This window comes from Gymnodraco acuticeps, unplaced genomic scaffold (genome assembly GCF_902827175.1).
Source record: "Gymnodraco acuticeps unplaced genomic scaffold, fGymAcu1.1, whole genome shotgun sequence".
NCBI classification, from domain to species: Eukaryota; Metazoa; Chordata; class Actinopteri; order Perciformes; family Bathydraconidae; genus Gymnodraco; species Gymnodraco acuticeps.
Window position 1 is genome coordinate 1,037,525 of NW_022992247.1, and position 27,362 is coordinate 1,064,886.

The 27,362-nt window shown below is 43.8% G+C and overlaps 2 protein-coding genes across 4 annotated transcripts in view; both read left to right on the forward strand.

Annotated features, from left to right (window-relative positions):
- Nucleotides 1-249: 249 nt before the first annotated feature.
- Nucleotides 250-27,362, forward strand: part of LOC117540003 (transcription termination factor 1-like) — a 64,424-nt gene continuing 37,311 nt past the window's right edge. Inside the window, exons 1-8 of one of the 3 annotated variants that reach the window (XM_034206385.1) lie at nucleotides 250-317; nucleotides 4,245-4,453; nucleotides 4,529-4,637; nucleotides 4,777-4,835; nucleotides 5,039-5,224; nucleotides 6,086-6,210; nucleotides 6,547-6,732; nucleotides 9,134-9,212. In XM_034206385.1, coding sequence (XP_034062276.1) covers nucleotides 4,248-4,453; nucleotides 4,529-4,637; nucleotides 4,777-4,835; nucleotides 5,039-5,224; nucleotides 6,086-6,210; nucleotides 6,547-6,732; nucleotides 9,134-9,212 — 950 coding nt within the window. In that variant the 5' untranslated portion in view covers nucleotides 250-317; nucleotides 4,245-4,247. Of the gene's footprint in view, nucleotides 318-4,244; nucleotides 4,638-4,776; nucleotides 4,836-5,038; nucleotides 5,225-6,085; nucleotides 6,211-6,546; nucleotides 6,733-9,133; nucleotides 9,213-27,362 lie in introns of all 3 variants that reach the window. The other 2 variants (XM_034206384.1, XM_034206386.1) reach the window with 2 other exon arrangements.
- LOC117540000 (keratin-associated protein 5-4-like) lies at nucleotides 5,312-6,058 on the forward strand. The gene has a single exon (XM_034206380.1). It carries the CDS (start codon nucleotides 5,312-5,314, stop codon nucleotides 6,056-6,058), a length of 747 nt encoding a protein of 248 aa, XP_034062271.1.

The window sequence follows — 27,362 nt, forward strand, 5'->3', positions numbered from 1 at the left end:
CACTATGAGTCAAACTCAAAGTATTATAAATGGTCTGTAAACAATTAAAAAAACAAATAAAATTGACATTTACAAACAGTACTGGGCGATCCCTATAATATGTCATTTATATGTGAGATTGTGCTCCTGAAACCCGACTTCACTGAAGAAGGCATCAGGAAACTCAGAGTGAGACCTCTTCACATGCAGAAACGATCAGGAAACTCAGTCAGAGTGAGATCTCTTCACCGTCTGTTCTTTTAGGTGCCAAGCGCATGCGCCGATAGGAAACCGGAAGTAAACAAGCAGCCTTCCCCCGCGTGCAGCTGCAGACGACGGTGAGTTATTATGTTATTACTTTGACAGAGAATTACTTAAAAAGTACACATTAAAAGTACTTAATTGTATTTATAGCAGTAGACTAACTACTTGCCCCCTGTTTTATGTTTTATGTGTTATGTCTTGTCCTCATATGTTACTTTGTAAAGCGACCTTGAGGTTATGAAAGGCGCTATATAAATTCAAATTATTATTATTATTATTATTATTAGTGATGGCGAGATGAAGCTTTGAAGCTTTCCAGCCAATTGGTTCGCAAAAGGGTTCATCTCATGAGGCTTCATTTGAACACAAGTTGGTCAACGTGTGTTAAACAGGCAGATATATCTCAACACAGTGTGATCTTTCTTATACTGAGTTCCCAATGAGTAAAGCCTTAGAATAACTCTAAACAATGAACATACAATCATATTCTCATGTAATCAATATTGTACATGCTATTAAACACCTGAACATCCATAAACATTCATCTGTTTGCATTTTTGCTAATTATTTATCTAACTGTATCATATTCCATTGACTTGTAGACTCTTCTTGCACTATTTCTATTTTATTTGTATTTACTTGCACATCTCAAAACATTCTCTTGCACTATTTTATCTGTTTTATGTGTGTATGTCCTATATATATTCATGTTGCACTGTTGGAGGAGCCTGTGACTTAAGTTTGTCATTGCCTTGTCTACACTGTAGCTAATGTGCACATGACAATAAAGCCTTGAATCTTAGAACTTGATTTATTCCAGTTGAATGATTGTGATTGAAAAGAAGGCTGGTAAACATTACAAAGAGGGATTTTTATTCCTTAATACTATTTGTAAACTTAACCATGTTATAGCCTCAGAAAGGCTAAACAACATCAAGTAATACATGTATTAATTGCATTATTACATTTAGCTGTAGCTTTTATAAACAAACAAAAAAGACAATATTAATGTATTTGTTTCCGTATTTATTTATGCATTTATTTATGAATGTATTCATTTATACATTCATTTATGTTTTTCCATATTTATTAATGCATTTATTTATTCATGTATTTATTTCCACATGTATTTATCTCTACATTTATTTATTAATCTATTTATTTATTCCTGTATTCATTCTTTTGATTGCCTTATTTATTAATGTATCCATGTTTTATTCATAAATGTATTTATGCATTTATTTATACTTATATCATGTTCTGTCTCCCATATAAGTGAGGGTCTGAGCTCTCTGAATCCCATCGTGGTAATATGAGTGTTGTAAAACTGTGAAGTGTCAGTGGTTCAAGCGCTCTGACGCTCTATCTGAAGCAGTCACGTGGCATCGAGGGGCAGCGAGGCTTCGTTTGTCACCGATTACGTCACTGGCCTAAAACGACACACGCCTCGATACACGCTTCACCAAAAGCGTCCTGGATTTCTCGAACCACGCTCCTAAGCCTCAGCGCAATACGTAACATCACTGCTTGTGAGGGCAAGATGAAGCTTCATGAAGCTTTGAAGCTTTCCATCCAATTGGTTCATCTCATACTATTTCTTATGCCATTATCAATACATTCCTTCATTTCTGTTTCTCACTCGTCGTCTACCTTCTGTCTGTAGATTGCTCCAACAGGGATGTTTATTTGTAAAGCACTTTAACACCTCCAGACCAAAGTGCTGTAGAGAGGAATAAATACATGAGAAACAAAATCACACAGCTCAGCTCACAAACCATAACATAAATACAAAGAAAAACATAAAATAAAGAATAAAATAATAACAGCCCTATAGTAAAAATAATATCATCTTTAAAAGCTATAAAAAAGTGACCTATTGATTGATGGTTTCACCGATCTGGAATGATCTGAACCAATATCTAAAGCAGTCACATGGATAAGACCGTCAGCTAGGCTTCGGACGTCATCCATGACGTCACTGGGGACTGTACAGTCAACATGTCCATGTGTCCTTGGGAAGGATACCTAAACCTGAGTTGCTCCTGACGGTGTGTGAGTGTTAGGCTGCAGCCACACGAGGACAAAAACGTCCGTTTGCGTTACTGTTTAGTGTCATATAGACCATTCGGCCACACGAGGACGACCGCATACGGCACTAAACGACTGAGGAAACGATAACGGGTCCCAAGGTGGATAGAACGGCATACGCAACGCTCTGGGGGGTCAAACTGCTCCGTGTGTGCGCCCTATACGATCATTTTCTGATAATGATTGCGCAATAGCCCCGCCTCTCCCCAACTCTGCTGCTCACCTCCGCGTACCCCGCGCCATTGCTGATGTGTTTCGCCACCACCAACAACAACAACAATGGCGGATCGCAGAGTTGCTATCGTGCTCCGGACGCTACTGACCATGCTACAGTTCTTTGTGCAACATCTACAGCAGACTTACACATCCGGGGGGGGATCTTACTCGCTGCTTTTGTGGATATGTACTGCAGCTTCAGCGATTCTTTCACACACACATACGGGTTTTGGGCCGAGGGCGACACCGTACTTCCGGTATCAACCATTTCACGCGAGGTGCATACAGAATATCATAGTCGATTGCCTTAATCAATATAGTCAACTCTAAAATACCACATATATGCATTGGCATGATAATATTATTGTGACAAGTGGGGTATTCACCTGGTGTTTCCAGAAGATAGACGTAGATGCAGCCAAAATCGACCGAAGGCCACTTTTGAGGGTCGTAATTCCATACATTGTACATCCAACAACCCACACAGCTCTAGTTTACGCTGGTAACGACCTTGAGCACACCCCTCAAGTCCAGAGATGTAATCCGAAGACATGCAGCGATTTCTTCGGTCGTTAATTCAGAAAAAAAACCTAGTGCGCTCTGCCTGGCCACATAAGCTAGCTGTTTATATTAGCATTCCCAGGATTTTTGCACCTCCAGAAAAATGGCGTCTTTATAAAAAAATATATGGCGCGCGTTGCATTGTGGGTAGCTGTGACGTCACTGTGTTTGAAAGAATCATTTTCTGATAATGATTGCGCAATAGCCCCGCCTCTCCCCACCTCTGCTGCTCACCCCGCGTCAAAGTAAACTGCACACTGAATTCAGATTATTTATCTTTCTCTCGATATGGACATAAACGCGAGTGAAGTCTAATCTGACAGGACGGAGACACCTCTCAAACTACCTAAACTAGTTATAAATATGTTTATTTTTACTGTCGGCCGGGTCACTCATTACTGGATCAGCTGCTGCATGAGACAGACACTGACGCTGTCCGAAGAGAGGGAGGAAAAAGAGAGGCTCCGTGTATTTTATTATTATATTATATAGAGTCGTTATTCATTTGTTTTAAAGCTCAATAAATAACAAAGAAGACCTTTGACCGGCACTTTTATAATTTTGTCGGAAGGTTTCAACTTTAATACACGTTGACTGGCGAAAAACTCTGCCCGGTTCCCTCGGCCCCCACCGCGGAGAATAAACAGAAGGGCAACCATGACAACCATGCTTCTTCGCTGCTTTTGTGGAGGAAGTTACAGCGCCACGTACAGGCTAGGCATATGTACTGCAGCTTCTCCAGCGGTTGGAGCTAAACGGAGCGGTCTCGTGTGGGCAGACACTATCCGGATAACTATTGCGTGTGGACGGAAGCTTGTTTGCGATTGCGTTTGCGTTAATCCTATGCGTTTAGCCGTTTTCGTCCTCGTGTGGCCGGGGTCTTAGGCTCCTAGAGCAAGTGGCCGATTGCTTTGTATAAATGAGGTGTGAATGGGACTATGTAAAGCGCTTTGAGGAGTCGTACAACCTGAACAAAGGCCCGCATAAGTCCATTTACCATTCACAGGACTAAAACGACACACGCCTCGATATGCGCTTCACAAATGTTAAACATTTTTGTAAGGAATTTTAAAATGCTAAGTGTCTTTTAATACCATGAGAAGCGCTCTATAAATAAAATGTTTTATTATTATTAGAAGATGAAACAGAATAAAGGAGAGAAGAACATCTCCACGCAAGCTAACAACACCATGAAGAAGAAGAGGAGGGAGGAAGAGGAGGTCAATCCTGCTGCTTTACAACACCAGGAGGAGGAGAAGAAGAAGAAGAGGAGGAGGGAGGAAGAGGAGGTCAATCCTGCTGCTGCACAACACCAGGAGGAGAAGAAGAAGAGGAGGAAGAAGAGGAGGAGGAGGAGGAGGGAGGAAGAGGAGGTCAATCGTGCTGCTGCACAACACCAGGAGGAGGAGAAGAAGAAGAGGAGGAGGGAGGAAGAGGAGGTCAATCCTGCTGCTGCACAACACCAGGAGGAGAAGAAGAAGAGGAGGAGGGAGGAAGAGGAGGTCAATCCTGCTGCTGCACAACACCAGGAGGAGAAGAAGAAGAGGAGGAAGAAGAGGAGGAGGGAGGAAGTGGAGGTCAATCCTGCTGCTGCACAACACCAGGAGGAGAAGAAGAAGAGGAGGAGGGAGGAAGAGGAGGTCAATCCTGCTGCTGCACAAACACCAGGAGAAGAAGAAGCAGACGAAAAGCAGCACTGCAGCTGCAGCAGCAGAAGAAGGAGAGCAGTGAGTTATTATTAATATGATGTTATTAACAGTGTACTGCCTGTTGTAAACAGCAAGGTGTGTGTGTGTGTGTGTGTGTGTGTGAAGGTGTGTGTGCAGATGTTAACATGTGAAGTGTGTAGATTTACTTTTGAATTTTAACATGTAAAGGGTATTTGAGTTCCATGAAAAGCATTGTATTATTACTTTAATATTATTATTAGCACCATGCAAACCAAGAAGAAGAAGAAGAAGAGGAGGGAGGAGGAGGAGGTCAGTGCCCTTGCTGCTGCACACCACCAGGAGGAGAAGAAGAGGACAAAGAAAGATCTTCTGGTAGTAAAGGAGGAGAAGAAGAAGAAACAGATGAAGAAGACAAGCAGCACAGCAATAGCAGCACAAAAAGAGCAGTGAGTTATTATCATAATTATTATGTTATTAACAGTGTACCTCCTGTTATACTTCCTGTTGTACCTCATTGTAATCTGTTGTACCTCATGTTGTACCTCCTGTTATACTTCCTGTTGTACCTCATTGTAATCTGTTGTACCTCATGTTGTACCTCATGTTGTACTTCCTGTTGTACCTCCTGTTGTACCTCATGTTGTACCTCCTGTTGTACCTCATGTTGTACCTCATGTTGTACCTCCTGTTGTACTTCCTGTTGTACCTCCTGTTGTACTTCCTGTTGTACCTCATGTTGTACCTCATGTTGTACCTCCTGTTGTACCCCATGTTGTACCTCATGTTGTACCTCATGTTGTACCTCATGTTGTACCTCCTGTTGTACTTCCTGTTGTACCTCCTGTTGTACTTCCTGTTGTACCTCATGTTGTACCTCATGTTGTACCTCCTGTTGTACCTCATGTTGTACCTCCTGTTGTACCTCATGTTGTACCTCATGTTGTACCTCCTGTTGTACTTCCTGTTGTACCTCCTGTTGTACTTCCTGTTGTACCTCATGTTGTACCTCCTGTTGTACCTCCTGTTGTACCCCATGTTGTACCTCCTGTTGTACCTCATGTTGTACCTCCTGTTGTACTTCCTGTTGTACCCCATGTTGTACCTCATGTTGTACCTCCTGTTGTACTTCCTGTTGTACCTCCTGTTGTACCTCATGTTGTACCTCCTGTTGTACTTCCTGTTGTACCCCATGTTGTACCTCATGTTGTACCTCCTGTTGTACTTCCTGTTGTACCTCCTGTTGTACCTCATGTTGTACCTCCTGTTGTACTTCCTGTTGAACTTCTTCTTGTCATTTCTGTTTTCAGGCTGGACTTGGAACTGGTGGAGGAGTTGCAGCAGTTTGTTCCAGACATCAAGAATAAATGTGACGATGTGATCAGAAAACTGCTGAGATACGACCTGCACCGCTTCAAAGCCTTCAAACAGAAAGGTGTGTGTGTGTGTGTGTGTGTGTGTGTGTGTGTGTGTGTGTGTGTGTGTGTGTGTGTGTGTGTGTGTGTGTGTGTGTGTGTGTGTGTGTGTGTGTGTGTGTGTGGTGTGTGTGTGTGTGTGTGTGTGTGTGTGTGTGTGTGTGTGTGTGTGTGTGGTGTGTGTGTGTGTGTGTGTGTGTGTGTGTGTGTGTGTGTGTGTGTGTGTGTGTGTGTGTGTGTGTGTGTGTGTGTGTGTGTGTGTGTGTGTGTGTGTGTGTGTGTGTGTGTGTGTGTGTGTGTGTGTGTGTGTGTGTGTGTGTGTGTGTGTGTGGTCAATATGTGGAGTTTGTGTGCAGGTGTGTGTCTCCGCTCCGGCCGCTGCTCTCATCAGGAAAACCAGCAAATAAGAAAGAACATGGCAGACTTCCTGTCTCTGACAAGTGTCAGCTCGGCCAATCTGCTGCTGTTCCCACGCAGATACAAGGAACAGGAAGTGGAGATCAGAAAACTGAGAGCACGACATCACTTCCTTGAGAGGATCGGTATGCACACGGACACTAAGCTGTATTTTATATGTACACACATTCACGGACACATATATATTTATTTATATATATATATTAGGGATGCACGATATTGGTTTTTTGAAACCGATACCGATACCGATAACTTCCTGCTTCTCAAGACCGATACCGATAACAAAAAATTTTTTACGCCACTAATTATTTTAACGCGATTTAACGCATGTGTATTTTTTTTCCTCGGCCGCCCCGTAGTTTCAGAGCGCATCGAGTTTAAAATACCATCTACAAGCTGATGCTGACAGCCTGTGGCAGACCACACTTCCACGCTCACCGGCAGGCACCGACTGGCCATCTGGAGGACCGGGAGGGTATGTGTATGTGTGGCCCGAGCGAGCGAGAGAGAGACCTTACGTGCATTGTTGTTGTTAGCATCTGGTGCTAGCTAGCTGCGATAACGGATATAAGGAGCTGTTTAAATGAAAACAGAGGAGCGACATTTCGCCACAACTGCGCCGAGCACTTGACTTTATGCAGGAAGCCAGACAGTGGGACATTGTACGAAAAGTCAGCACACTCAGCACGGATAGTGCGCAACATGATTGCAGCGTCCTGGCAGCTCCGATTCGAGCATATGCCTTGAGTTGCACATAGCTCCAACGCCCATATACCACCGACGACATGTTTGTTTACTGTCCTGGCTTCACGGCCGCACACCATTTACGTCACAGCCAGGCATGAGTTAGGGAGCGCTGGATTTGTGAAGAACTCCCCTCTTCCTAAACCACTAATACCACAGTACTGGCAAAACGGGAGGAGCCGAGTGAAAAACAAGCGCCCCTCATCCCAATCCACCCACACCGCAGTATTTTTTTCTTTTTTTTACCCAAAAAATATATTGTATATTATCGGGGCTATTAATACTGGTATCGGGTTTATCGGGATGACGTCATAATTCCTATTATCGGGCCGATAATTATCGTGCATCCCTAATATATATATACCATCATCAGCAATGTTTCCCCTAGGTTTACTGCTTTGGGGGGGTGCTGCCTGAGCAGGGGGTGGCATTGGGATATATTTTTTTTAAATCCTCTGGAGCAGAGAGAGGAGCTGTGGATTATTGTTATTGATTGATGCATCAGTTTCTTAGGGTCAAAAACACTAAACTCACAACTTAAATGAAAGCGTTTAGTTTATTTAATAAAAGAGCACATGTTCAATGTGAAAAGTGACAGTAGATATAGATTAGTTGCAATTTGGTGCTATATATATATTGAAAATATATGCATGCCCACTGCACCTCGCGGGAGCGCGCTCAGCGTAAAGCTAATACTCACAGACATTTCAATGATTTGTACGGCAAAGTTAGGTTTGGAAACTATATAATTTCCTTTTTGGAGGGCATGCATAACACGGCATAGCACCGGAGCCTTGCTGCGGGGAAACTTTGGCGCTATTCTGAGTTTGTTCTAATCTGTCAAAATTACGGATTGCTTTCAGAGTTTTCGGTATATATATATATTAAATCAAATCAAGTTTTATTTATATAGCACATTTATAAACGAGCCAAAGTGCTGTACATATAATAAAAATAGCCTACAGTAGAGACACTTTACAGCAAATACAACAGCACAGATTGTTCAGAATATCAGTATGAGAAAAACGACACCCTCTGTCCTTAGACCCTCACATCGTACAAGGAAAAACTTCCAGAGAAAACCCACAGTTTAAAGGGAACATGGGAGAAACCTCAGGGAGAGCAACAGAGGAGGGATCCCTCTCCCAGGACGGACAGACGTGCAATAGATGCCGTGTGTAAATCAAAGAGATAATAGATTTTACAGCATATAGACCGAATGTTAGGAAATGCATGTGTCTGTAATAATATATATATATATATATATATATATATATATATATATATATATATATTTGGTTAACGCGACCACTGGCGGGGACAGAAACATGGACAAAGGTACCGAGCTCTTACATGGACATTTGACATCTCTTCAGATGGTGGAGATGATAGAACCAGAGTTATTTGTAACCACTTCAAAGTTGAAAATCTTATCTCTGGACTCTGAGGGCAACTTCTATAACAAACTAGATAACACGTGGCAGAGGCAAATAGCTTTGATTTGATTACATTAATTTATGTTGAAGTTGAGATTTAAAAGAAATATTTTAACTGCTACTGTTTAAAAGCACCTTACTGTTTAAATTGTTTGCAAACCAACCATGTTTAATCATTACCCAGCAACTGCACTGACACACTGAATCCTGTGAGTAGAAAGACTGTATTTTTTCTGGGGGAAAAAGGCTTTGTTGAGGATTTTCAAACAGAGAAATATACATCTACTTTGGTTATTTTTGGACTTTCTTTTAATATATGAACTAACTCTACTCTCTGTCCGTCCAGCTGAGGAGATTCCTCGCTCTTGTCATCAGGTCTACATCAGAGCCAGGAAGATGTTTGATGACCGGAACTACAATGGGAGGTTAGTGATAAGAAACCAGAACACTGTCAGTTTTTGTGTTCACCTTGTGATAGTTTGACTTTTAGCTTTGATGTTTGATCATTATTTAGGGCAGGGGTCCCCAAACTTTTTCCTGTGAGGGCCACATAACTTTTCCCTTCTCTGATGGGGGCCGGGTCAGTTTGTAACAGAAAAAGTGTGACGATCGCATGGGTGTCTAAACGTAAACATTTATTGTTTTCTAGAAAGCCACACATAACCAAATATTAATAACCCTTTCCGGGATCTTCACAGAAAAAAAGTCAGGAAATAAATAATAACACTATTGTAACGTTCCCAAGATGAGTCGGAGACAGGCTTGTAGTTATTAGGCTTTAATAACTAGTATTTGAAGACAGATGATAACAGGTCAAGTACACTTCGTGGGTTCTACCGCACACTCCACTCATCTAACTTCTACACATACCCATATATATAGCACCGTCTACGTCACAACTCCCCGCCCTCCCCCGTCCGCTCCACCAACCACAGGCCCGCACCTCAGCCACCATCACGGTGCAGCTCTATGATTGGCAGAGAGACGGGGGATGCCTAAGTGACACCCTGAGTAGCCTATCAGGATCGCTACACTACCCCCCCACTACAAAGTTCCTCGCCCACGAGGAACAAATAAAACTCAGCACAAACACTACCCCCATCCTCTCCAGTATTCTGCAGGGACCAACCCACTGACTGTCCAGTTTTGGGCACCGGCCTTTCTTCCGTTGTGGGCTGTAGACCCAGACCAGCTCCCCGGCCCGGAAATGCTGCCCTCTTGTCCTGGTGTCATAGTTCCGCTTCTGTCCACCTCGTCCAGTCTCAGCTCCATCTCCTTCCGTTCGCCTCCGAGTCTGAACCTCACAGAGTCCAAGGTCTGCTCCACCTCTGCCTTCATCGAGGCCTCTCTGTGTTGGGCGTTCTGCTCCATGATACTCCTCTCCGCTATAGCTTGCCTGCTTCTGGGACTCATCCAGCTGAGGTTTACAGGTATCCAACTCTGCTTCTGTCCTTTTCAGGTCTTCTAGAGTTTTCAAAGTCTCCAGTTGGGATTGTCCTAGCTTATTCTGGAGCTTGTTGTAACCTTGCTGCAGCGCCTTAGCGTCTCTACCCATCTCGCTGATCCTCTCCTGGTACTTGATGCAGTCCCTCTGCAGCTGCTTCTCCCTCAGCAGTAGTGCTGGGGGGAAACGATTATTTTGAAAACGATTAATCGGGCGATTATTTGATCGATTAGTCGACTAATCTAACGATTATTTTTCTGTTGTTCAATTCATAAAAAACGTAATGTAAAAAAAACGTAATGTAAAAAAATATTTGTTCACGATACTGTGTCTCAGGGGATCTTAATATTTAAGAACCTATTAATGTGTTATACCAGATTAATGGAAATAATCTCAGCTAACTGACGATACAATCTGTTTACCAAAACAAAACACAAGTCTCATAAGAAGCATCTAAATGACCCCTGAGCGAAAAATGCTAACGGACATTGGCACATAACTCAAGATAAAAGTACCCTTATTACTTATCGTAGCTGCACATACAAGATATTACATTACATTACATTACATTACATTGCATTTAGCTGACGCTTTTGTCCAAAGCGACTTACAATAAGTACATTCGACCAGGAAGACACAACCTTGAAGAAAACAGAATCATATAAGTATATCAGGTTTCATAGAGCCAAACATTTCAAGTGCTACTCAACTGGCTTTAGGTAATCCAGTCCTTTATTGGTATAAAAGTGCTTCGTTAATCGTTCTAACGCTCGAAGTGGAGTCGAAAGAGATGAGTTTTCAGTTTGCGCCGGAAGATGTGCAAGCTATCTGCCGTCCTGATGTCAATGGGGAGCTCATTCCACCATCTTGGAGCCAGGATAGCAAACCCACGTGTTTTCGCCGATGGGAACTTGGGTCCCCCTCGCAGCGAGGGCGCAACGAGTCGTTTGGCTGATGCAGAGCGTAGTGCACGCGCTGGGGTGTACGGTTTAACCATGTCCTGGATGTAGGAAGGGCCAGATCCATTCGCAGCACGGTAAGCAAGTACCAGTGTCTTGAAGTGGATTCTAGCAGTTACCGGAAGCCAGTGAAGGGAGCGGAGGAGCGGAGTGGTGTGGGAGAATTTAGGAAGGTTGAAAACCAGACGAGCCGCTGCATTCTGGATGAGCTGCAGAGGTCGGATGGCACATGCAGGTAGACCAGCCAGGAGGGAGTTGCAGTAGTCTAGGCGTGAGATGACGAGAGCCTGGACCAGAACCTGAGTCGCTTTCTGAGTCAGCTGGGGACGTATCTTCCTGATGTTGTAAAGCGTGTATCTGCAGCAGCGGGTTGTAGCAGCGATGTTTGCAGTGAAGGACAGGTTGTTATCTAGGGTCACACCCAGATTCCTTGCAGTCTGAGTCGGGGAAACAACTGAGGTGCCGATGTTGATTGTCAGGTCAAGAGTTGGACAATCTTTTCCCGGGAGGAAGAGCAGCTCAGTCTTGTCAAGGTTGAGCTTGAGGTGGTGAGCAGACATCCACTGAGAGATGTCAGCTAGACAAGCAGAGATGCGTGCGACGACCTGGGTCTCTGAGCGGGGAAAGGACAGAATTAATTGGGTGTCGTCAGCGTAGCAGTGGTAAGAAAAACCATGCGGGCTAATGACTGATCCGAGCGAGTTTGTGTACAAGGAGAAGAGGAGGGGACCAAGAACAGAGCCCTGAGGGACCCCCGTAGTTAATTGACAAGGGTCGGACTCAGACCCTCTCCAAGTCACCCTGTAGGTACGGTCTTTCAGGTATGAGGTGAGGAGGGAAAGTGCAGAGCCAGAAACTCCAAGTTTTTGGAGAGTGCGAAGGAGGATCTGATGATTCACCGTGTCGAATGCAGCAGACAGGTCCAACAGGATGATGACAGAGGAGAGGGATGCAGTTTTGGCAGTGTGCAGTTCCTCCGTGACAGCAATGAGAGCAGTTTCTGTGGAGTGACCTGCCTTGAAACCAGACTGGTGCGGATCCAGAAGGTTGTTCTGATTGAGATAACAGGAGAGTTGTTTAAAGACAGCGCGTTCAAGTGATTTAGACAGGAACGGGAGGAGAGAGACAGGCCTGTAGTTTATAACATCAGACGGGTTGAGAGTGGGTTTCTTTAGGAGAGGGTTTACTCTTGCCTCCTTGAGACTGTTTGGAAAGTGACCAGAAGTTAGAGAAGTGTTGATGAAATGGGTGAGAAACGGTAGAATATCAGGAGCGATAGTCTGAAGGAGGTTTGAAGGGATAGGGTCCAGAGGACAGGTGGTAGGGGCGGGCAGAGGTAATGAGGGTAAGAACCTCACTTGGAGAGAGAGGGGAAAAGGAGGTTAGTGTGTTGGTGGAAGGAAGGTCTGGTGACCCAGCGGTGAGTAAAGGTGAGTCAGAAAAAGAAGAGCGAATATCATTAACCTTTTTTTCAAAGTGGGTAACAAAGTCGCTTGACAGAAGTGAGGAGGGGGGAGGAGCTTTTGGAGGGTCCAAGAGGGTGGAGAAGATGGAAAATAGTTTTTTAGGATTGGAATAGGAAGATTGGATCTTATCTTGAAAGAAAGTGCTTTTTGCCTGAGAGATCAAAGCAGAGAAAGAGGAGAGGAGAGCTTGATAGGTTAGGAGGTCGTCACGGTGTTTGGATTTCCACCATTTCCGCTCTGCTGCCCTAAGGACGGTTCTATTAGCACGCAGTGCATCATTTAGCCAGGGAGCCGGAGGGGACTGACGAGCCTGCCGAGATGTCAGAGGACAGAGCGAGTCCAGAGTGGATGAGAGAGTAGAGAGGAGAGTTTCTGCAGCAGAGTTTGGAGGCAGTAGTTGGAACGAATCAGAGGAAGGGAGGGCTGAGAGCACCGACGAGGCAAAGGTAGAGGGAGAGAGGGAGCGAAGGTTACGGCGGACAAGTGTAGGATGGGAAGAGATTAGTTTGTTATGTTTGGAAAGGGATAGAGAGAATGAAATGAAGAAGTGATCGGATGTGTGGAGCGGGTTTACAGAGAGGTTAGAAGTAGCGCAGTTCCTTGAGAATATGAGATCAAGGACATTGCCAGCTTTATGAGTCGGTGGGGACGGAGAGAGTGAGAAAGCAAAGGCGGTTGCAGATATCCGATTAAAGCTGAGACTCCACAGATTATGTAGGTATATAGTATCATTACTGAGTGATCCGGACTCGCGACAGGGGAAGCAAATACAGTCATCACAACACGTACCTTCACAGAGCTTCTAGGGAGATCGTCTCACCGCCGTAGCTGTCAATCTGATCAAAAGACGTGTTCAATGGCATTAAAATGAGAAAAAACGCGGCTGAATCGGTTAATCCATAGGTTTTTAAAGTCTATGTATAAAAAGATGATTGAATTTATAATCCATAATTCCATTTTTATGTAAAAATCGGAGAGCAAATGCCAGCTGCTAATGGTAGCCACCACAGCTAGCTGCTGCTTCTGCTAGGCTATGCAGCAGTCTCAGTGAGATATAAATATATAAATATCTTTGTGTTTTGGACTAACTTTAAAATATTCCCATGCTTTTGAAGACCTAGGGCGAGATGTTTTCGTTTGGGGGCTTCGTGCGCAATCCTGTGAGGAGGAGGTGGTAGCCGTTTCAGTCTCCATTGTGTTTGAAGTGCGATTGCAAACTGCTTGTTGCTTTGGGTGACCCACGTGTGTGTAGCGACGCGTCGACGCGGAAATATGTCGTGGACGATATTTTGAAGTCGACGCGTCGATACAGCACTACTCAGCAGCTCCTCCTGCTTACCAGACTCTGCTTCTGCTCTCTCTCTCTGTGCTTGCCTCATGTCCTCCTCCAGCCTGGCGGCCCGGTCGCTCTCGCTCTGCGCCTCAGCCTCCAACTCGGCCCGCTCCCTCGCCAACCGCTCCACCTCCCGCTGCAGCTCGGCCAAGTGCTCCCGGTTGTCCGCCGCCTCCTGCTGGTAGTCTGCGATGCTGCCATTGAGCTGGGACAGCTGGTTCGTCAGACGCTCCTCCAGGTTGTCCTTCTCGACTTCCAGGCTCCTGAGCAGCTCTTTGAACTGCGCCTCCCTCTTGGCACCCTCCTCCACCAGGCTCCTTTCTCTCTCTTTGCCCTCTTGGAGGCACTTCTCCAGAGAGGCCACAAGGCTCTCCTTCTCTTTACTCTCCTGGAGATCTCGCTCAAGAGAGGCCAGCTCCGCTTTGAGTCTAGCCTCCTGTTGCTGCCGCAGTTCCCTCTCTGCATTGACAGCTGCTTCCATCTCCCTCATTTTCTCCTCTAATAAAACTTGAACACTTTCAGTCATTTCGGTAACCCATACAGGCTTCTCCTTCACTCTGCAGCTCCTCACAGACGGTGGTACCGGCCTTCCGTTGCTCCTCGCCGCTACACTCCACACAATCTCTCTCTCTACAGCCATCTCCAAGGCCGCCTGCAAGGACTGTGGATGCTGCAGCTGTACCCCAACCCTCAAGTCCGCAGGGAGGAGAGCCCTGATGAATTGATCACGTGCCAGCTCACTCTGCACTCCGGGTGGCTTGTGTGCATATGCCCGCCGCGTCAGGCTCTCCACGTCGTTAGCCAACGCACGCAGCGTCTCTCCAGACTTCCTACAGCGGTTACTCAATTCGTTCCGGAGCAGCTCTGGCGGGAAACACTGTCCAAACCGCCTCTTCAAAGCCCCTGCTAACGCTTCATAGCTGTGTCGGTCCTCAAGGCTAAGTAGTAGCAGACATGAAAGAGCCTCTTCTGTGAGGCACAAAGCTAGCTGTAGTGCTTTAGTCTCTACTGACCACCCCCCGGCATGAGCAAGCAGTTCAAATTGGGCATGGAAAGCCTCCCAGTCTGCCTTACCCGAGAATTTGGGTGTTTTCACTGACCCGGCGGCGGCTGCTGCGGGTTGATGGGCGCCACCATTGTTGTTTACCTCCAGCTTGGAAAGGGCGCGAACTGCCGCAGAAGACGGAGACATTCCCGCGTCTCTAGCCATCCTCACTGCCGACTCTCTCAGGCGCTCTCTCACCTCCCGTGCACTCATGAACTCCTCTCTCATGTCCTTCGACCACCCGCATGCTCCATCTTCCTCTTCATCACTACTGTGTTCCTGCTTCACTCCCATCTTGCTGAACTTATTCATCCCCGCTAGCTTACCGGCTAGCTCCGTGACGCAGTTACGACTCTCGTCCGGATAGACGTCCCTTGTTCGAAAAGTTCACTTCTGACACCAATGTAACGTTCCCAAGATGAGTCGGAGACAGGCTTGTAGTTATTAGGCTTTAATAACTAGTATTTGAAGACAGATGATAACAGGTCAAGTACACTTCGTGGGTTCTACCGCACACTCCACTCATCTAACTTCTACACATACCCATATATATAGCACCGTCTACGTCACAACTCCCCGCCCTCCCCCGTCCGCTCCACCAACCACAGGCCCGCACCTCAGCCACCTGCCTAAGTGACACCCTGAGTAGCCTATCAGGATCGCTACACTATTAATGAAATAAATAACACTATTTATGAAATAAATAATAACCAAATAACCCTCTCTGGGTTCTTCACAGAAAAAAAGTCCATTGAAAATTACTGTAACTTTCTGTTGTGCCGTGCACAATCTTAACAGGTAAAAGTTTAGCTTAGTTGTCAGAGCAGAATCTCTCAAAATAAACGTGGATTTACGTAAAAAAATATATTTTTTCGGGGTTCGGGTGTTTTGTTTGATTTTAAACAAACAAAGTCTGAATTCAGAATATGAAACTTTTATTTCCAATTTATTTATTTCTCACTCGCAATCTGCTCATCCGCAGCGCCGCCCCCCCTCACTCCGCTGAAATTATGAATGTAAGAGTATAGTAATCATTGATAACACTGCAGGGTCCGTTACAGTTTGTTTTCATCTGATTTCAATTAAACAAAGTCTTGGCTTTCAGAATATTAAACTTGTTTCGGCAAATTCAGATGATAAATACAACTTTGAAGCTTCGGCATAATTACAAGCGGAGAACGGCAGGCATAACAACAGCCGGTGTTTCTCGTGAGTGTTTTCCCCGGGAAACAAACACAATACACACAAACGCAAAATCACACAAGCACACACACTCACACTCACACGTATACACACACACTCGCGAGCTTCCCCTCCAAATGAAAATATCTTCCATCGGTAGTATTTTTGATCATTTGCTCCGCTAATAATCAATCAGATCGATGGATTCCAGAGAAGAGACAACTTTGAAGGCCTTTTTTCTCAAAATGATGACTCGGTGACAGATTTCGCTTAATATTTGAAGTACAAAAACAATCCTGATATCATTAGAAAGCTAGGAATATCCTCTTTCCAACAGTGTATACAACTCAAAAGGTGTCTTCGGGTCAATGCGACTGATTTCGATAGAGCAGGTCACAACATTTTTGACAGGGGCTAGTCTAGGATTCGCGTGGCCAGACTGAAAAAAAAAAAATAATAATAAATGAAAAATAAATAAATAAATAAAAAAAATCATAATGCGTCTCTGGTATTGTTCAGGGGGCCGGGCCAAATGTGGAGGTGGGCCGTACCCGGCCCGCGGGCCTTAGTTTGGGGACCACTGATTTAGGGGGTGTTTTTTTTAATCACAGTCAAAACTGCACAAAGGTGCATATTATTTACAGTACACCCCCCAACACTGACGGAACATATTTAGTATTTATATTTAAATCTCACACTATAAACCACAAATACAAAATAAATCAAAAAGTCCACTTTTGGTTTTCAAATGGTTCACAAAGGACAGTTTATTTATTAAAAGAAAGTCCAAAAATAACTAGGGTAGATGTATATTTCTTAGGGCTGTCAGTCGATTAAAATATTTAATCGCGATTAATCACCTGATGTCCAAAGTTAATCGCAAATTAATCACACATTTTTTATCTGTTCTAAATGTAACTTTTCAAGTTTTTAATACTCTTATCAACATATGAGTGGACAAATATGCTTTATGCAAATGTTTGTTTATTATCATTGGAACAATGACAAATATTCTCCTGAATATTTTAATACAACAACCTGGAACCTCTCTCTCTCTCACACTCTCTCCCAACCCTGTGTACTTCTCTGCACTGAGCCAGTTGCTCAAACAGACAAGCCTGTTTACAGTTGTCGGCGAAATGACGCTCCTCTGTCTTCATAACAGTCAAAGCATGAGACTGAAGTTCCCACTGGGGTCAAAAATAATGCGCTGTGATGTGCAGTCGACACGTGATGCGATCAGAATTATCTCACACAGCCCCTCGTCCTCCACAATGTTAATTGTCCTGCAAGCTGTAGCCACCGCCACCCATTTAGCTATCGCTGTTGAAAGCTTGCTGCTCGTAGACGCCGTGTCCAGGCGTCTCCCCGGCAAACTTTCAAAGCGTGGTCTGCCGCAAGCGAGCGGCAGGAGCGGGGCTGTCAGATTCAGCTGTGTGCTTGGCTTGCTGTTTAAAAACACATTTTCTTGTATCCATATCTCTCGCTAGAATCTCCCACCATCCAACTAACAAGAACAACAACGTCAAGCCTTTGGGCTCTGAAACTACGGGGCGGGCCGAGGACAAATACACATGCTTTAATCGCACGTTAAAATAATTAGTGGCGTTAAAAAATAATTGCGTTATTAACGTGTGAACTTGACATCCCTAATATTTCTCCATTTGAAAATCCTCAGCAAAACCTTCTTCTTCCAGAAAAAATACAGTCACTTCTACTCACGGGATTCAGTTATGGCACATTTCCACTTCAGCGCGGAGCTCGCTTTAAGCGTGCCGAGCCGTGCCCAGCCCGTTTCTGGTTGCGCTCCCACTTAGCGTAGTTCCGGCTAGCGGGTACTATTTCACAGTTTTCTGGCCCCATAAAATCGAGGTTCTTAGCGTGCCAACAACCAACTATGCTAAACTAGAGAGAGAATCGCTGGCAAGGGGGCTACAACTACAACAAGATGAACATATTTGACCGTGATTTAATTGTAATACACATTTCAAAATGATGCCGAAGTAACAACATACTGATACCGGTTAGTAAAAACCATGAATTAATGCTTTGACAAGTCTGCAGACAGACGGCAGGCGAAAAATCTTTTAAAATGCGTGTTTTCTAAATGGAGATCGGCTAAGCTAACGCAGTATATGCTCCGACCGTCCACACTCACAACAACGGCCTATACAGACATAAATAAAGCAGCGACTGTATTCGCCATGACACAGACAGTCTGTGGTTTGTACTTGTTTAACTTTTGTCTAGTTTCTGAACAGATATGAGGAGCTGTGAGCTCTGAGGGCTAACAGCTAACGGCGGTGTTGTTTTTCTGGGGTTCTCATTGAAGATGACGTCATGGCTCCGCCTACACTGCGTTACTATAGATACTACCCCAGTTCCTAAACTGTAATGGAAATGCGCCATAAAGTGAGCCAGTCCTAACGAGGCCTAGCCATACCGAACCAGGCCGTGTAGTGGAAATGCGCCATTAGTAAGCATGTCAGTGCAGTCAGTCTAGTAATCTAGTCCGGGTTTGCAAAATGATTAAGGAGATGACCCGCTTCCTTAGTTTTGATATCATTATTCTATTTACGTGAGTACATAAAATCCTGCCTTTTTCAACATTCTCTACATCAGGGGTACTCAAATACAAATCTTAAAGGTCCAAAATAAATGTTTCAATAAGACAAAGGTCCGTTTATTACGGTCATTCAAACTTTTAAACAATTGCAACAAGATTCTTAACACGAGGTTGCAAAAACAAAAATAATCTGTATGCAGCAGTTTTCATTGTTATTGTTTCTGTGCTTGACCCCTCAGAGTCGAGGTGTAAGAGCTGCACAGTTATGAATAAAGGCAGCTGCACCCTCTTTCATTCAGCATTCCCATTATTGCTTTATAAATGTCTTGCCCCCTTGTGTGTCCACTGAGGTTCGTCAGGCCCAACACATCTTCAACAAACTCCCCCTTTGCCTCATCATAAAAACTCACAAACACCAGCAACTGAGCATTGTCAGTGGTGTCAGTGGACTCACCCACAGCTAAGGAAATGCACTGTGCATTTTTTATTCCATCACAAAGCTGATGAATCAAATCACCAGCCAGTATTTATGTTCTTCTGGTTGCTGTGCAATCTGAGAGGGGATTTGCTTGATTTGACCTGTTATTTCCTCTTTTTGTTTGCCTTCAACATGGTCTCCATCACTTCAGTCATGCATTCTTTTATACTGCAGTTATGATCCAGTGGAAAGTCCTTACCTACTGGCCTAGTTCAATCAAAGTGGTTACTTTTTTTTGGCTGGGCAGTGTAGTTTAAACACCGTCTTATTTGACTTTCTCAGGACTTAAAACAGTTTTTGGGGGGCAGACCCCCTCAAAGAAAAAAATATATTTACACACGTAAGGTCATCATCTTAATAGTTTTGTATGCTCATCCGTGAGCAGAGCATCAAGTTGACATGTCTATTACAGCTGAATGCGGCGATTACCATCTTGTTCAGCAAAACGCCTCACAAACGTATTAAGATCAACAGCTTTAGTGCGTTTTGATTCCATGCTGAGTGCAGCCACACTGACAGTCTCTTCTCTGTCATTGTAGACCGCAAATACCTCATTCCTTCAGCGCTTGGGTCCGAATGCTTCTCGTTTTGCGCCGTCCAGTTAAAAATGAAATCGCCGCCAAATCGTATGTCCACGCTCGCGCCAGGACCGGGGAGGGGTTACATGACGTGCATCTTGTGCTGCATTCACTTGCACTCGGACATTAGAGACTTTCTCTCATAAATGTCCGATGAGCCACAACTTTTCTTTCAAAACAAAGCTGCCAACTGGGGTGGCAGCTGGGGTGGCAAGGCCTATTTTTAGGGTGTCAGTTGCCACCCCGGTAGGTGAAACTAGGCTACTAGCTACAGTACAGATGGAACTAGATGAGCTGTTAACTCTCGCTCTGAATTTTTTTTGTTTTTGTTTTAATTCTCGCTCTGACTTAGACAGGTTGAAAGAGACACACACATTTTTCCCACCCGCATTCCGCGAAGACCCGCCCTACTGTGCCTCTGATTCGCAGATTGTTTGGGGGGAAAAAAACGCTGACTGGATGCTGAATGTGATTGGACCAAAGCGTTGACACACACAGGTGGAACACAGTGGAACAGTCAGACATGCAGAGCGCTGTTTGCAGTGGACATAGCGGAGAATTTTGACTCGTTGCGAATGCGTTGTGGCGATGTCTCACATATAATACAGAGAGATCATACATATGAAAAGTATAATTTGCTCAGAGTCCGGAGACAGTGCTGGTTCGGGTCCGGATCCGGACCGGAGTCCGTAGTTTGAGGATGCCTGCTCTACATCATTTAGCTCATTGTATTTATTAATTTAATGTATATAGTTAACTTTATCTGCACAACTTGCGGACTGGTCTTGCAACATAACCTGCACTATTTTATTCAAATCTATCCTACTCTTTTATTTTTGTATTTGTCTTATGCCCTATACCAGCGGTTTTCAAAGTGTGAGGCACGCCTCCCCCCCGGGGGGGCACCAAAGAGCTTCAGGGGAGGCGCAGCGTGAGAAAAAAATAACGAGAAACAGTGAAATCTAACTTTATGCGAGCGGCAACATGGAATGATTTTTAGTGAAGTTACCTAAAGTGAGAGAGGAGACAGCGTCTGGCAGAAAACGGAGGAAGTATGACCACGATTATTTGAAGCTAGGATTTTCATGGAACAGTCCTGGCAGGGCCATCTGTGTGTTCTGGAGAATCACAGAACGGCCAGCCGTCAGAGGGCCATTCTGACGGCCGGCACGGTTAGCTGACGGCCGGCACCCGCCCTTTATTTTAATTAGTGCGAATGCTGTTTACAAAAAATGAAAATGACATTCCCAGAACAAATGACTATAACTTCACTTCTAAAAGGGGTAAATTAATAATCTTTTTCTCAAAGTAATGATAAACCTTTGAGAAAAAGTCAGAATCAATATAAATGTATAAATGTTTTTATTTTAAAGTAAATTTAGATTGAACATAGTAAAAAAATGTAAATGATAGTGTCCGTCCACAAAAAAAAACCTTACTTATAGTGAAAACCAACCTTGAATGATGGGATAGTAAACTGAAAGCTTTAGGAATCCAAACTATAACATATAATAAGTACCCCTGTATCAAGATTGATGCAAAGCAAGTGATATTTGACCTTTTTAGAGAGATTTAAAAAAAAAAAAAACACCTTTGGGGTCATTGATGGCACACACAAATGGCCCTGCCAGGACCATTCCATCACCGTCCCCACCTGACCCAGAAAGCGATGCAGGTTCTGGTCCAGGCTCTCGTCATCTCACGCCTAGACTACTGCAACTCCCTCCATGGCTGGTCTACCTGCATGTGCCATCCGACCTCTGCAGCTCATCCAGAATGCAGCGGCTCGTCTGGTCTTCAACCTTCCTAAATGTTCCCACACCACTCCGCTCCACCGCTCCCTTCACTGGCTTCCGGTAACTGCTAGAATCCACTTCAAGACAATGGTACTTGCGTACCATGCTGCGAATGGATCTGGCCCTTCCTACATCCAGGACATGGTTAAACGCGTGCACTACACTCTGCATCAGCCAAACAGCTCGCTGCACCCTCACTGCGAGGGGGACCCAAGTTCCCATCAGCAAAAACACGTGGGTTTGCTATCCTGGCTCCAAAATGGTGGAATGAGCTCCCCATTGAAATCAGGACAGCAGATAGCTTACACACCTTCCGGCGCAGACTGAAAACTCATCTCTTTCGACTCCACTTCGAGCGATAGAACTATTAATAAAGCACTTATATACTAATAAAGGACTGTCTTATCTAAAGCCAGTTGAGTAGCACTTGTTGAAATGTTTTTGCTCTATGAAACCTGATGTACTTATATGATTCTGTTTTCTTCAAGTTTGTATCTTGTTGGTTGAACGCACTTATTGTAAGTCGCTTTGGATAAAAGCGTCAGCTAAATGGCAATGTAATGTCATTTGGGGTGAATTTGCCGTTTCTCTGGAACCATTGGTCGATTTTGGTGATTGACATCTCTTTTTGAACCGTGAGAATCGTTAGAGCCAATAGAAGCTAAGGGGAAGTTCCACATACACACACACACATAGGGATGGGTATCGTTAGGATTTTATCGATACCGATACCGGCATGGCCGTATCTACCATTGAGGACCTCTGTGATATTTTTCGAGTTGTGTGTATAACAAAACTTGTGAAATAATTGCACTAAACGGGGTTCTTTGTAGTACTTCCATTTACTGACGATGGGGGCGCTGCATAACTACGTAGCCTCGATTAAAGCAAACAGAAGAAGACGACATGTATCAACAAACCACCGCAGCCCGGACTTGAACCGGAGCAGCGAAGGAGTGATGAGGTATCTAGAGATCTGAGTCCAGTGGGCTGCTTGTGTTTCTGTTCATCAGGACATCATAGGACCAGCAGACCCTGTGTGAACGCTCTACGTTAGTCAGTGGACGTCCGACAACATGCACACTAACTTATATTGCAGCTATAGTATAGGCTTTTTTGTTAAAGGTCCACTTGTGAATTTTATACAAGGTCAATGGTCCGGATCAATGCCAGTAAAGTCCCCCCCCACACCCCCGGAGCGGAGCAATCTTTTAAAAACAGGGGTACAACGAGCTGCCAATCTGACGTCAAATCGGCAGCGGACCCACAGAAAATTGCTATCAGAAACAATGCCTGACGCGTTTTGAACGTGTTTTGGACGTAATCTCGTCTTTGTTTACATTAGCAAACCTCGCTAACACTCAGAGCTAACCTGTACACTAGAGCAGTGGTTCCCAAACTTTTTGTGCCCAAGGCACACCAAAGGACAAGTAAAAATCTCAAGGCACACCTATTGTGCAAAATAGCCCTTATAAAACACGTGTTATCACTCATATCATGTAAAATATCTGTAAATGTGCATAATTATTGCTAATGCCAAATAAAATGTAGAATTCTGATCAGGCATTAGCTCCGCCTCCTCTTTTTTTTTTTCAAGCTAAGGACCCAAAATCCGCGTTTTTTCGAACAGGGCTGCTTATAATTATTATTTATTATTTTTTTTTTATTATTTTTTTTTTTTTTATAATGGGACCAAGCGGCAAACTCTGGGGAAGAGCCGGGACGCCAATACGGAAGTGCCACACACTGCAGTTCATCTAGTGGCCAGTAGGAGCAGGCTGCAGAAGGGAGCAATTTCCATAGACCCCCCATGTTAAAATGCCCAACTTTACAGCAGAAATAAACATGTTTACATCGTGGTTCAAAAAACCATATTCTCTGTATAGTTAGATTCCCCCTTCATGACTACTGTGTGGGGGGTGAATGTTTTTTCAACTCATCTGTTTAATTAATATTAAGCCTTAAAGCTTTTGTATAAATTAGGGCGTGGTCACTTTGATGGACATGTACATGCCTCACTGTCAGCTAACAGCAACTTGTCCACTCTGCTAGGCTACAACCATAGAGGCTACAACGTTAGTTAGTTGTAGTTACTGTACTTGACCCTTTAGCCGTGTTCGTGGTGATTGTGCCTTTTAGGGAATATTGTTACAAATACCAGACAATTAAAATGTTGTGCTGTGCGCTTGAATGTACTAACAGAACTTCCAAGAAGTCTAAAATGATAATATTATACATGTTAACCCTGTTCGCAGGTGTTTGTGTGCTTGGTAGCTTAGCTTGCTACTTATTAGCCAGCTAAGGACGTAACCCTTTATGCATACATATACATTTTAGTTTATGATTCAGCCTTGGGTAAGACTTTTATAGTGGCTATGACGCCCATAATGCTAAACGGGAGCAAATGTTAATCGGAGACCCAATTATCCCAGTGGTGGCCGCCGGAGCTCACGGAGCCGCAGGGGGCTAGCTCCAGCCGGTGTCCCGGAGCTAGCCCACTGCGGCTCCGTTAGGTCCGGGCGGTGGAGTCCGTCTTTTCTCAACGTGTGAATGACAAGCATTAAGAATAACAAAATATAGCTAATTCTCTTGCAGATTGTCTCATTTGATTATGAATGTAACGTTTTATAGGGGGAACTACACTGTTAGCAGTAACTTGGTATGCATGTATTTCATGTTAGCTTAGCTTCTTAGCCTGAGCTAGCTCTGTTTACTTCCAGTTCGGAAGCAGCAGGTCCCGCCTCGGCTCCGCCTCTTTGCCCTTATTTGGAGCAGGCGGGATTAGACTCTGACGTCACAGTCCGAGCCATTAGTGGCCGACTCCGCCTACTAAGGGCTTCTCGGCAAACTCTGCAGAATCCTATGGGTGACGTCACGGACACTACGTCCATTTATATATACAGTCTATGAATGGGACACAGGGTTCGGTCCGGATTGATTTGCAGTTCGGTCCGGATCCGGACCTTGGTCCGGAGTTTGAGAAGCCCTGGTATAGGCTATACTTTGGGTTAAATTGTGTGAATAAACTAGCTAGAGAGCTAAAGTTAATTACATTCATCCAATGTCAGAAGGATTACCTTTTAACATTACAACGCATTACAACGTTTTAACAAACGTTGTAATGCTTTTCTTTCATTTCAATTTGAGTAAAACATTGAAGATATAACATTGTATTGTTTTCTTTTACACTGACTCAGATATAATTAAAAGACTACGTCAGTCGAAGCTCAGCTTTGGTAAGGAAGAGACAGGACAGGCAGAGAGAAAGAGAGAGAGAGAAAGTGATGGAAGTCAGGGAGGAACTGCAGGTACAGTCACACAAAATAATGTAGGCTTAATAAGCCCATCTATTTATCTATCTATGTATCTATCTATAACAATAGTCTTAATTTACAATAGGCATAATTTTTAAACAACATACATCTATTGCAGTTATGATGTCATAACATACAATTGTATAAAACACCATTTGCTTACATCTTTGTTCTCTTTTGAGAATCAAACAAAACAGATTTAAATAAAAAAAGAATGCAAACAAACGAGTGAAATGAACTAAATGGCTGAATTGCTTTTGATTCACTGGCAGGAGAGACAAGTGAGGAGGAGCAAAAAGTGAACAACGAGGGAGAGATTGAACAAAAAGAAAGAGTAGAGAGAGAGAGAGTAATGAACAGGAAGAAGACAGAGAGACTCAAGAAGATGGAAGAGAGGCTGCAGGTTATGGAAAGGAGAGAGACATGGTAAATGAATGTTGACAATGTGTTGTGATCATTTTAGCCTCTTCTGCATGTCCAGATCATTAATAGTAACAATCAACTGATTCTTATGTATTACACATTCAAAAATAATGTATGCTGCAGCCCACTGACATGGTTTGAAATCAATATATTATCCAATTTGTGACCCCCACAGGACTTAAAAAGCACCTAACTAGATCATGAAAATCCCAAAAATCTCGGGGGGTATACCCCGAACCCCCTTGGCATGTTTGGACCTCGGTATTTAGGAAATCCTGGATACCGGTACTGCTTATCGGTATCAGTATTTTTCGATACTCTTATCGATACTTTTCAATAATTTGGTGCTCAAAATTATAGACATGAATACAAGATGTGAAGATTAAACAGTCATTTTATTGTAATTTTCTTACAGAAATAACTGTATAACGTATACATTAGCTTCTCAGAAGCAGACACAAATAAATAAAATAACTTAAAGGGGCCTGGCTCGCCCTATCATGCTTTTTGGGGTTTTCCCTCAGACAGAGGATGAAAAGAGCAATTTTTTTAAACATTTTTTAACATTTGTAAATCAGTTACATCTTCATCCAGACATTTCAAACTGACAACCTAGCTCGACAAGAGATCCTTAAAGGAATGCTCCACTCATTAGATAATTAATCAAAACTTCAGTATTTAGTGAAACATTATGTTTAAACCATACCCTGAAGAAATCAGCGATATTCCCCGGTAAATAATGATTTTATAGCTCTTTTTTATCAAAACCCTGTATATTCCGTCAGGCCGCTGCCATTTTGCCCATTTTCAGTAGTCACGTGATGGTCGTGACGTCATCCATGCGTTCACTTTGTAAACACCATATACAGTCTATGGTAAACACACGAAAACATGGCGAAGTTTTGAGCAATATGAAGAGATTGGAAGGGGGAATTCAGCCATACAGGTTCGATCCTACTTAGTAGATACAATGATTTTGATTACTAGATATGTATGCATGTAGTACCACCCTTGCTAGCGATTCCCTCTCTAGTTTAGCATACTCAGCCTCGTTGTCCCTGGCCCTAGAACCACGATTTTATGGGGCCGGAAAAACTGGGGGGAAATACCCACTAGCCGGTACTACGCTATATGGAAAGGCCACCAAAAACTGGCCTGGCCTGGACGATAAAGGACGTTTAAACGGGGCTACCCGCTGCAATGGAAATGCGCCATAACATACCTTATTCTTACTCCGAGCACTACTTCTGGTCCTCCGTCGCTTCACACTTGCAGAGGGCGATTTCTCAACTGGCCGAACTGGTGTCCTGGTCGGTGATGACACCAGAAAGACCGATGGTACTGCATCTCCATGAAGTAATGGTTGTTCAATAAATCCCATGTTATGTTTTATCATACTCTCAGAGTAGTTGTCCGGAAACTTGAAATGTTCGCTGCATACATGCGCCTGTGGATCTTTCGGTTCGGGCCTGCCACATTTCGCTAGCCACTGCCTCCGAACGTACTTCCTACGCTTACCTTTTGGCAACAGATGGAACCGAGCATTCCGTGGATTGTTCCTATCAGAATTGTGGCAATGTTTCGCGATACAATGAGGCATATTTGAAGAGAGTAACTACAGTAAATAACATGAACATCAACGTGTCCTCGAAACCAAACGCATGGTTTACGTCACGTCCGGTAAAATGGCGCCGCCCACAGTGTTGATGTTATTTAGGTAATTAATCAGTTTAAAATCACTGATAATGTCATCGGATTAAAAAAAAAAAAAGAGAGACTGGTCTGTTTTATCGGATGATAAAAAAAATTAAATGAGTGTCATGAGCATACCATTCCTTTAAAACATTGTCCTACAGTGACATCATGCAAAACTGTGATATGAAGACATTTGTAAAAAGGCTAAGATGGCAAAAAGATAAAGGCGAGTACGTATTTTATTCTGGATTGTACTTTTAAATCATCACAAAATAAATGATGTGCTGAACTGAAAC